A 12,344-nucleotide genomic window follows, 5' to 3' on the forward strand; every position below is an offset into this window, starting at 1 on the left:
ATAAAAACTATTTTTCTTTCAAACACTACTAGCACAGTGTATTATAGTGCAGTATATGGCAAATGACGTTATTTTTTGTTTCGAGTAATAAATAGTGATTAAAGTCTTTTTTTTATGGAATAGGAGGACAAACGAGCGTACGGGTCACCTCGTGTTAAGTGATCACCGCCGCCCACATTCTCTTGCAACACCAGAGGAATCACAAGAGCGTTGCCGGCCTTTAAGGAAGGTGTACGCGCTTTATTTGAAAGGACCCATGTCGTATCGTCCCGGAAACACGGCACAAGGAAGCTCATTCCACAGCGTTGTAGTACGAGGAAGAAACCTCCTTGAAAACCGCACAGTGAACGACCGCCACACATCCAGTATGGCTAAAAGATAAAATATTTTTTTCGGCATAATGCGTAAAAAGTCTATATTTAAGAGAAAATATCAAGTTGGTATTTCTAACAACATGCATTGCCCTATTGTGGAATTTAACGGTCCTTCATCTTGATCCACGACAAAGCCGTACATTATGCCACACAACGTATCATTGTATGTTTAGTCCTTATGTTGCAACACTAGGGAAATACAGCTTACACTCCCAGCTATCATTAAAATCATAGGCATGAATCAGTTCAACTAACGGTACAGATATCGCACGAGTTGAATGCAGGGTTCAGGAATGCGATATTTATGAAAATACGGGACGATAGGAGCAGGACGTTCAGCTGATGGTAATTTATACGTCCCGCTCATATCAATGCAGAGCCGCTCAGCCAAGAATTCTAGAAAAGCCCAAAAATTCTGAGCAGCACTACTAATTGCGCTCCTCAACTTGAGACACAAGATGTTAAGTATCATTTGCCCAGTAATTTCACTAGCTACGTCGCCCTAGACCGAAACACGGTAAAGTTTACACATTACTGCTTCATGGCAGAAATAGGCGCCGTTTTTGGTACCCAAAATCTAGCTGGCATACTGTACAAAGGAGCCTTCCACTGGTAATAATAATAATAGTGTTGAAACCTAATTATAATAGATGACCATAATCATGACTGTGTCGATAAATTTAAACAATGCTTTAAGTTTGCCAATTATTTATTTTGCACTCAGTTAAATAATGAAAAAATTAATAAATTAAAATTAAATCTTAATATTTACTTATTACCTAATTAAATAAATTTTAAAAATTAAAAAAATAAATGAGACTATCTTTAAGGTATATGTAGGTATGATTTTACATTAGATTTTGCGTAAAAGTAAAAATTTTATTATTATTTTAGTTAACTCGACGTTTCCTGACCTTTCACCTTTCAGAGCACGTTTTCAGGGGATTGGGTGCTCTCGATGTAAATTATAACCAAAGAAAATACTAATAATTATAGCTCAAATTTTTATTCGGCTTTGATAAATAAATATCTATACCTAGTAATATCTTCTCATAGTCTTAACCTAAGCATATAATCTTAATATAATCCACTATCGACCTCGACCGAACGAAGAGCATTCGACTGACAAGCACGTGTACTAAGCTAATAGTAGAGAAGGTTTCTTGGACCGTGTTTGCTGTTACAATAGAACCTTTTCACTCTTATCTTAACAATAAAATCAATTATTTACTTTCTGTACAGTTAATCACTTGAAACAGACAACAACGGGGAAATAATATATCAAATATTCACACATTTAGAGTAACAAACGTTAGTGCTAGTAAGTTATAGATTCGGAGAACTGAAATAGGCTTAACAATAAACTAATGCTACGAGAGATTGTAGGCTTGAACCACCCGAGGTGGAACAAATGGACAGTAATGGACAATTTAGGAATCAATATTGCTTAGACATAGAGGTAGTATATATTTATCTCGCAGAGATATGATAAAAACAGTGATTTGGTCATATCACGGAGGATGTAAAAATAACAAGAAGGTCTTGTCATTTCTCGTAACAAAGGGTTTGTTTGGTGAGACTTAGACAAAATTTGGTAAAAATTTAGTATCCTGTCGAAGGTGGAGAGGGGTGAGAGGGGAATAGGGAGATGACTTCTGTCCCCTGACACCACTTCCATGAAACGATAACGCATCATTCTCTTAAAAATCAATTTAATGTAACCTTATCTCAAAACAGATGAAAATTGCTTAAAGAGCCAGGTAAGGGCCCTTATTATTTGAAAAAAATGGCCCGCCACCCCCTTTCACCTAGCTTCGCCCGCTTTTACATCCTAAGTTCTTCTAGTGACTTATTGTCATTTCGCGGAATCAACTCTGGTATTTGATCAAATCACTAGATTTGTTTCGAGAACATGGTATATGAGGCATCTATCATTCACTTTATATACCGATTCAAATACATGTTAGAAGTAATGTAATTTTGGTTACGATTCTATGAAGATTAACACTCATTTCGCAACTTTTCGTAAAAAACTATTAATATAAGATTTTTGGGAGTTAATAATGCTCTATAGTCCGTTGACACAATTTCCGCTTTTTAAAAACGGAATCTAACTCTGTCAAATGAAATAATTATAATTCAATTCCGTTTATTATTTTAATTTTGTAGTCGCTTGAAAAATATTTATTTAGTGTACGTATATTTTCTTAATGTAAGTAGGCTTCGTTTTTTGTCAAATGGAGTTCTCAATCGACAATCGGAGGCCGGAAACTCTCAATTGACTTTCAAAATTGCTTGGAGCATATTTTTAGATTTTGGAAGAAATGGGTTTTCGATAAAAAAAAACTGAAAGCAACAGACAAATACTAACTAAAAAGCTAGTAGTATTAAGAAAGTTATTCAATGTATGAGATTATTGTCGTCATGATAAATCATTTGTGCATGCGTCGCACACAAAAGGTGGACAGATAAAAATAAAAAATTTAAAGAAGCCACTTTCTAAAAGAATCCTCATCATCACGCTGGTTATGATGAGGTTTTAGTTCCAGATGCAGATATTAATGTTGAATTTAACAAAACTTGACAATCAAATCATTTGATACCCAATCTAACAGAGAACAGTCTTTTAGGAACATATAATACACTATACCATACTAAAGTATTATTAGATAAACCTCCGAACGCAAATACTACTAAACGAAATATTATTAAAGCTGTAAGTAACATTGGACTCCTCAGAACCCAAGCTCAAAATATCAATTTATATCATTATCTATGAATCATATCTACAATCATATAATCAATGCAATTAAATCAACCCGAAATTTAAATTGAAATCTTAGTACATATTTGAAACAATATTTGATTTGCAATTGGATTTTGTAGTAAACACCTAGGTAATCGTAAATTGAGCGGAAAATACGGTGATTATTCTATTTATTCAGATGAAGAAACTTTGTGACTCGATTGAAAAGATAAAATAATAATGGGATAAATATTCATTATGTTACATACCTACATGCCAAACTTAACAACACCCTTTTTTGGAAGTCAGTGTGATTTCATGTAGTTTATACATTATTTATTTTCTTGGCGTATATATTAAATTTAACTATCGAGAGGAAAAAAGTTTTATAACTCTTGGAAGAACGCCCTAGTTCATAAACTTTGAAGCGCAAATAAAAAAGTTTAATTTAAACCTTATTTAAAATAAGAAAGCCACTCCAGCACAACTTCCATAGATTCGCATCCGATTGAATTTTATTTGAAAGCAACGCTTCATTCAAGTAGAAGCGGCCTTAGTGATAAGTTAATCGACAAGATGATGACAGTCGACCGTCTGCCTACTTTCGAAGCGTTTTTATCCTTTTCTACTTCTAAGATTAAAGTTTTTAATTTATTCTGTAAAGTTGTTGTAGTTATAACTTCACTTATTTACAAGAGTAAGATTGTTGTGCGACCAATTTTCGTCCGGTATTGTCAAAAACTATTCCTAGTCGTTCTTTGATACACCATTATTTTGTTTGGATTTTATTAGTGCTTAGTTAGTATTCGGATCGATTGTAGGTTTTCTGTTTTCTTCATTAAAATATAAATCGAATTAAAACTTTATGTCAAATTCGATCCAGGTCTGTAGGTACCTCGACATAGTGTTATAATAACCTCTAAAAATATTAATAAATGAGTATTATCTAAATTTGTTTATGTATTATAAATACTTATATTATATAACCTTCCGATTATGCTTAATAAGTAGCAATTTGATGTTACAAAACTTATTGAATCTGTTGATCCTATTAAGCAACATTATTGAATCTTAGAACCTGCTAACGAAAACAGTGTAAGCCTCAATGACATTATCTAGTCTCCAAGGTTTCTAGGTACATATTAATATCTCGCGAAATCTATTGAAAACTGAAGTCCTTCAGTCAGTTGGAGATTTGTTTTTGATAAACCAGACAATAATATATCGTTTTAATTTATAAATTCATGATTAATCATGATGTTTCTTTTTATTCCATGCTCCAGGAACACTTTCGTTGATTTCCACTTCTATTGGTAACTTGTAACTAAGATACAAAATCATAAACATACTACTAATTTCATTTAATATGGATACGAGAAGGCAATTATTATGAGCTCAAAGAGAAGAGCCCTTTCTTACGTAGTGTTCAACATTTCATATTTGCTTCTCCATGCTGTTCTTGTAATACAGAAAATTACTTAGATTTTAATAATGTTAAACACAAGATGATACAATATTACATTACAGAGAAAAATGACGATATTAAAATATCTTTCCTGCACTAAGGTTTACCTGAATATAGGATAAAAACCGCATGTGATTATAGTGGTTCCATAAATATACTTCGTAATTAAATTGACTTTGTAGTCAAAATTGTAAAGCGCAAGGAACCGGGAAAATAAATAATTATTTTTCACATAACATATCGTACATACGCAGTGATACCCGCTGTGATATAACACAAAATGTCATCGTTTTCATGTGTCGTCAGGGAAGGCTATCAGTTAATATGTCTGACGGACAGCGAATGAGTTATGCTGTTAGTGCTTTCATTCCATGCTGCTTTTTTTAAGTTTTTTTTTATTTAATTAGAGTATACATGTGCCATTTCGTTATATATTCCAGTAAATTTTGACGCGTTCATCAAGTTTCAAATATTTTATTGTTTGAGATACGTCATTGTTCTTTCGTGTCTGTTACCCGGTTCCTTAATATTACTGTGAAATATTCCTTTGACGTTTTTGGCAAGCTATAGAGATTACAAGTTTATTGCAGTGAATTCTGAGAAACTGAAATAAACGACAAAATAGCTGTCCTGGAACTAAACAAGGATTTTAATAATAATGGGTATTATATTCTCAAAGATGAACATTTCTCTTCCGAAAATGAAAATATGCAGTCTATAAAGCGTATACTTAATTAAAATGAGAAATTTAGTTCCAAGAACAAATTGCTTCAGCATTCTAATAAAAGTCCGTCCGTAATTATTCCGTCATTTCTATCAAAGACGGCGTAAGTAATTTAAGTGAATAAATTTACTAAGACATTGTTGTTTCTATAGAGCCATGTTGGAACTCTATACACAGCCACATCAATATTTGAAATTTCTAATTATGTTTTAATGAGGATTGTTGTTACAAAATGTTATAAATCACTACAGGGCCACATTATCTCTGGACCTCGCTTATACTTAAATGAGTTTTTATTAATTCGGGACGAAGACAAATCCAACAAATTAAAAATCATAAGAATTGATCCAGCCGTTCTCCAGATATAAGTGTTTGAACAACTATAATGTGTAATGTATGTAAATTTGAACTAAGTATTTGATGATCTCACTAATAGGTATTAAAAACGCTATAGTTTGTAAAGATGGATAGGTACGAGTGTATATGACGATTGATGGTAATGCTAAAGTTATAGGTAGCTACTGCAATATACTACTAGGTATAAACTGTGTAAAACGATTTATTTCAGGCAGCATAAATATGCAGATTTTGCGATTTAGAAACACGTGAGCAAACCACATAGAGTTGGCCGAGAGGTTCTTTTAAGGTTTTGTTCCCTGCGATTTGTTGGTAGTCATTGTAAATGCAACTTTTAATTAGAACTGTAGTCATCCGATCGCCCACGGCCCGCCACCGGACCGCACCATAATATCACGCACTCGTTTGTTTATCGCCATCGTCATAACTATTCAAATATTTGTTCGAATAATGTAGTATAATAGACAAAGATTATCTACTTTAAATACCAGATGTGAGAATTAGTAATTTTTATTGTATTTATGGTTCATTATTTTGCACTTATAGAGGATTAAAAACTCAATAGTGTCCTCTAAAAGCTTCTTATATAAAACACCAGCTTGGGTGCACTTAAAGTCGAACCAAGTAGTTATTTTCGACTAGATGGGATGAAAAACATTTAACGTTATTTTTGTTTTCGTAAAATATGTCGAAAAGCACAAAGTAGGAAGGTACTAGGTACCTAAGTATTTCGACTATAGGTTTTGTAATGATTGCATAAGCAGTACGATATGCCGCACCACACCTCAGAGAACTTTTTGTCGTCATATCTTTCAACTACACTGTGGAATGAAATTCCTTGGTTTTGGTTTCCAGATTGAAAACGGCCTATCTATATTAATTTGTGCCCACGGCGTATAATTATATTATAACTTGCCTGCACATCACTCCTATACCAAGGGAAAAATATTATATGAATTACCATTGTCGTGAAGTATACCTACATTGTATCGAATAGATACAATGTGTGTACTTACACATTACTTTGAAATTTATAAACCTTTCTTTGCAATATTTTAATAGGTACGTACACCCACTTACAATAAAGTACAAAGGGTTTATTAGTTTGAGTTAGAATTAGGTATATAATTCACTAGTACCTTCTATTCTGTGGTAAAGGCACCCTTATCATGTAGATAAGTAAGATTGACAGATGATCTCAAATTGATACAATCCATTATTAATCTACTTACTTGAATTATTATAACTGACACGCTGAAACGTATCTGTGATAAAAAGATATTAATAAATATTAGAAAACATTATATTATAAATAGATAAGTTGAATAATATTTCAGTCTGAAATTTAAAGAAATAACATGCACATCATCTTTCCGTCATCTAAGGAGAAGAAGTAATTTATAAAGCATAATAATTGGTAAGAGCTCTAGAAATAAGCTGAATTTATTAATATTTTAGACTCTGCTTCTCTATATAGGCTATATAACCATGTCACAGTTAATTTTAATTTTTTCTGAAATTTAATTGGCCTTTAGAGCCTGTTGGCTATTACATTACAAATTCTTGACACTATCTGCTCCTATTTGAACGAGATATTTGAATGCAAGTACAGGGTGTTATTAGTCCATGTCTAGAATTCTCTGTGTAATGCAACAATGGTATTGAAATTACACTAATTTGGAAACCAATGTCTGTTCGATTTTAAGGAATTTTCATATGTGCATCACTTGATTGAACTGTAGGCATTAAGTGAGGGCCCTTCATATATTTATCAGCAATATTTATTCCCAATATTCCAAATGTAATATGTATGTATGTAATATAAAATACACGCTTAATATAAGATATAATTATATCTCGTAGAACTCTTTATCATTCTATTAATTAACAATATCTTTAGGATTTAGAGTTTTGTTAGTAACTTCCTTTATTTAACTATTAGTAGTCAACAAATTTTGTTGGCTCTTACTTTACTAGCTTATTTTAATTCCTTACATAAATTGAGTCGTTAGAAGTTTTATATATTTTAACTTGATTGTAATTCACTTTATAATAAGCTTCAAACCATTATACAAAACTTTTCTTTCCTGCGGGTCATTTCAGGTCAGGCAACTTACTTCAGTGAGAACTTACACACTTTAAGTAAGTGTAACTTTTAAATGGTGTTCATTGCAGTAAAGTTGACTATAACAAAATTTACAAATAACGAGGTGCAAGATAAAAGCCATATAATTTTTTCAAGGCTGACATCGCGCATGCGCGATAGACAGCGTCCACCATTCGCGCGTTGCTTTCAACTTTTATCCGCACCTAAATAAATATATTATTATTTTTCGTGGGTGTAAAAATCTATTGCAACTGTACGTAATAAGCTATTTATAGTTAGCAGCGGCATAAATTACTATTGCAGATCGAAAGGTTTCAATAATATTTATTATGCTCAAAGTTGTGAAACTATCACAATTTTCAATGTGTTCTTGACGAGGTATTAATGTATCAGATATATAGATACAATGTAAACGTTAAATTAAATATGATTTATCTTGTATCCTGATACAATTGATTCTACTTTTAAAATTTATTGCAGTGAATAATTCAGCATCACTACCTTACCTTTACCATTGACCAAGTAGCAACTGGAAAGTACTTACGTGTTCAATTTCAAGGGGTAGTTTAACCTGAAGAAGTTCTGCCCATGTACAGCCATTGTAAAATAGCTCGCCTCCGCCGTATTTGATATCGATAACGATATTTCTTTAGGGTTGTCGCCAACTGAAAAATTAATACAAATTTAATATTTTTTGTGCAGTTACTGTCGAAAAATTTTGACAATTCTGTAATGCGTGCAGCATTCGCAGAAAATTCCGTGCTTAAAAAAATCATAAAGTCCATATTTTAATTGAGTAAGAGCCGACTAAATCGCCAGGAATTCTAAAAGTCGGTACGCATATTATGAACCACAATAATTATCGCGCTGTGAGATTGTGCAGTGCATATTATAACTTATAATTGTCTGTACTTAATAATGTGTTAATTCTTCAATCGCGCGTTTCCCTAGAAACGTTTGAGCTCACACAGGTACTTTGTGGAAATTTCTACCAATTGTTATATTCCCGAACCAATATCAAGTAAGGACCCTCAAATATAGAGCATACTCTCATCTCAAAGGCTTGCAACGTATCTCTTGACCTATCGTATTGCTGATGTCGATGAGTGGCTGGTTTGTTTACTTTCCATCAGATTTGCTACATGTCCGATTGCCCACTCTACGAATAAAATATTCTGCTGAACATTATCATGACATACCCCAAAGTTATACCTTTGTTTAAATCGGGCTGTTCTTTGGACCCTGCTAATTTTAAGCCTATTTCAGTGCTGCCTGTTTATAGTAACATTTTTGAAAAAAATCATGCTTCAGTAGCTACAAATACATTTTTGTATATTTTTGAACAATGGTCAATTTGGTTTCACTAGGTACTTATCAACAGTTAATCTAGGTCTAAGGCTCATTGAACACATCTTTGACGCCTGGATAGAGTCACAGGATGCATTAGACATTTTTTGTGATTTGTCCAAATTTACGCATTTGACTGCATCCACCATTAATCTTTACTCCTAAAATTAAAGCATTACAGAGTAAATAATACAGCCAGTTCAGATAGTTGACGTAAACGGCAAATTCTCTTCTGGTCGCGTGATGGAATAGGTTTTCCGCAGGGTTCTATTCTCGGTCCTTGCTTGTATCTCATATATTAACGATTTACCTTTTGTGGTAGATGATAGCCATGAGATTGTATTTTTTGCTGATGATACTTCACTTATTTTTAAAGCGACGTGCAGATATTGTTGACGAGGTAAACAATGCACTCTCAAAGACAGTGCGTTGGTTTATGATGAATAATCTGGTAACACATTTGTTTTGGCCCTTTTTCGGATCATCTTGTAAAAGCATATACATTGCCCAATAGGCATAAAAAGTTTATGTTTGTTCCTCGTGTTAACATTATGATTGTCGCACGATCTACCAAATATAAATTAAAAATTGTGCCTATGAACATCAAGAATATATTGTCAGAATGTTTATTTATTTAAAATTTCCTCTTAATTCTTCTACTCCTTAAATACTTACTCCCTTATTCATAATAGTCTGCTAACTTAAAGCATTGCTAATTCTCACTCTGTCTTCTTCTATTGACCTAAGTCAGACTGAGAAAAAACACTCCTAAGCGGCTGTTTAAAGTTAGCGGACAATTATGAATAAGGGGGTTCATATCTACTTCTTTTACGAAGGTAGGTAGGTATGAAAAGTGATTGTGTACGATGCTTTTTTTATTTTGTTCCATTTAATTTTTAAATTGACATTTATCATTTAATTTTAACAATAGAAAACTGAAACTTCAATGGCAAAATAAAAAATGTGAAAAACTCAAATAGTTTGCTAATTGTAGGTAGCAACTGAGTTGCTTTCAACATCATGTCGAAAATTTGAATGAAATTTCATGAAAGGAAACTAAAGTTACTGAAACTGAACTGAAATTAACTGTACTAAAACTTTTTCTATTTACCGTGGAAACGATGTTCTCGTCAATTAATTATGTTTCATAGTTATTTAGTTGATTCAAAATAAGTAGGGTTTTGGGTGTCTTTAATAAGAAAGCTAAAAATTACAATTATATTCATTTTATCTTTTATAAAATAAAACAAACGGTGTACTACGCTTTTATTCAAAAAAGTAATCGAAGGTGTTCCTTCACGATTGTTGAATCGATGACGCTCACTCGTGTAACTATTAAGATGAAACATTAGTTCCTGTAGAATCTCTTTTCTTGTTGGTTTTAACCCTAGATCAATAGTTTTAAATAAGACCAATATCTTTATTATTTGTGTCTGTATCATTTGCTAGTTTGATACTTTTACTGCAAACGGCTTAATTAAATAAGCTAATTAATCAATACTAATACAAGCCTAATATAAAAATTCAGTAACAATATGAGGAAAAGTTTATGCAGTCCGGTATAGAATATTTTCTTCCCATTCAGTTATTAATAATTCATAACCTTTAATTAATTTTAGGAGGAATAATCAATAAAGATACGTCCATTTATGAAATCGAGATTATTATTTGGAACTACAGTTGCCCTTATCGTAATGAATTTATTCTCGTCTGCGTAAAAACGTAAGAAATATTTATTTAGAACTACTAAATCGTAGAAAAACATTCGCTCCTGATGTAATCTGCCACATTTTGAGTATTATAATATTAAAAAAACTTATATTATTAAAATACTTAATATTATACAGGTTTTCATGCATATAATCACTGCAATTTTTATGTTACTTATTTTTGATACTTTAGAGATTATTTTAATACACACATCAAAAAAGTCTAAGCAACATGTACTAATTTAAATTTTAGGATAGTTTTTCACATTATAACGTTGTATTTTATTTTTAAAATGATATTTTTAGGGTCTTATGGTGTAAAAATAACAGCTGTTGTCTTTATAAGTTCTTTTAATAACAGAAATTAACAATATTAAAATATACTGCAGAAACTAAGGAATATAAGCAACTAAACATTTTTTAACGAAATGAAATTTCTAAAGGAAAAGAATTTATTTTGAAAGAATAGGATCATTCAATACAAAGTATGGCCTCCTCTGCTATTCAAAACTTAACGGCAACGATTAATCATTGAATTAATGAGACTGTTTATGTCATCTTGCGGTATTCGCTCCCAATGGAATTGTAGCAAATCCTTCAGCTGTTGGGTTGTTGTCACTCCGTCCAAGTCCTTCAAAATACGTCTCTGGAGCATGTCCCATGCGTGCTCGATGGGGTTGAGGTCTGGCGATTGTGCAGGCCAGGCCAACAAAACATAATCTCATAATTTTTTTTTACAACCAGCCAGTATGTCATCAATAACAAAAAGTTTACATACCTATGCACTTTGAGTGAATAAATACTAAGATATTAGTTAATATAAATGGTAAATTTGTAATATCATGCATGTTGCTTAGACTTTTTTGATGTGTGTATTATATAAAGCCAGCATTCTCGAGTAACATCTTGGATACCTACTCATTCCTGTTACAAATTATCGAAAAATTTATAGACAAATCAAAACCTAAACGCAATATTTTGAATTCGAAATTCCATTTAATTAATCCAAATTTAAGTTGGATGAAACAAGTCATCACATAATATGAAGGATTTTCAGCAAAGATTATATTATCAGATAATCAATTTCGTATCGAGAGTATTTATAACATAACATATGCATCATACTTATTGATCTTGGAGCTGTAAATGAACAGGAATTATGCGGAAGATAAACCAATATGGTAATTTATGACGTGGGCGTGTTTGAATCTCGCAAGAATATTTATTTTATAGAATCTTCTACTGCAATCTACTGAACAGATTGGATCACTCGTTGAAGGGAACTAAATAATTAACCAAATACCTTTACTTAAAACTTTTGAACTATCCATTACATTTCTATCGCTACCGATGATTCATAAAGGTTTAACTTTGATATAGTAATTTTAAAATATTTAAAATCAGTTTCTAATTTAAATCTCAGTTGAAGGCTACGTTAACTTGAGAGTATTTGAGAAAATTATATTAAGCCACATACAAATTGTTAAGTGATGTTCTTCACTCCACAGCTCAATA

At 32.0% G+C, this 12,344-nt stretch overlaps 2 protein-coding genes across 2 annotated transcripts in view; one reads left to right on the forward strand and one right to left on the reverse strand.

The window, feature by feature from the left end:
* LOC126978655 (coiled-coil domain-containing protein AGAP005037) overlaps positions 1-12,344 on the forward strand; it is a 281,533-nt gene that overhangs the window by 154,392 nt on the left and 114,797 nt on the right. The window lies entirely within an intron of this gene.
* The window catches only part of LOC126978659 (uncharacterized), a 78,411-nt gene that overhangs the window by 17,345 nt on the left and 48,722 nt on the right, over positions 1-12,344 (reverse strand). Inside the window, exon 4 of the mRNA XM_050827649.1 lies at positions 8,318-8,438. Within this exon, the coding sequence (XP_050683606.1) occupies positions 8,318-8,438 (121 nt within the window). The remainder of the gene's footprint in view (positions 1-8,317; positions 8,439-12,344) is intronic.

The sequence above is a fragment of the Leptidea sinapis genome, chromosome Z, assembly GCF_905404315.1.
Source record: "Leptidea sinapis chromosome Z, ilLepSina1.1, whole genome shotgun sequence".
Classification (NCBI taxonomy): Eukaryota; Metazoa; Arthropoda; class Insecta; order Lepidoptera; family Pieridae; genus Leptidea; species Leptidea sinapis.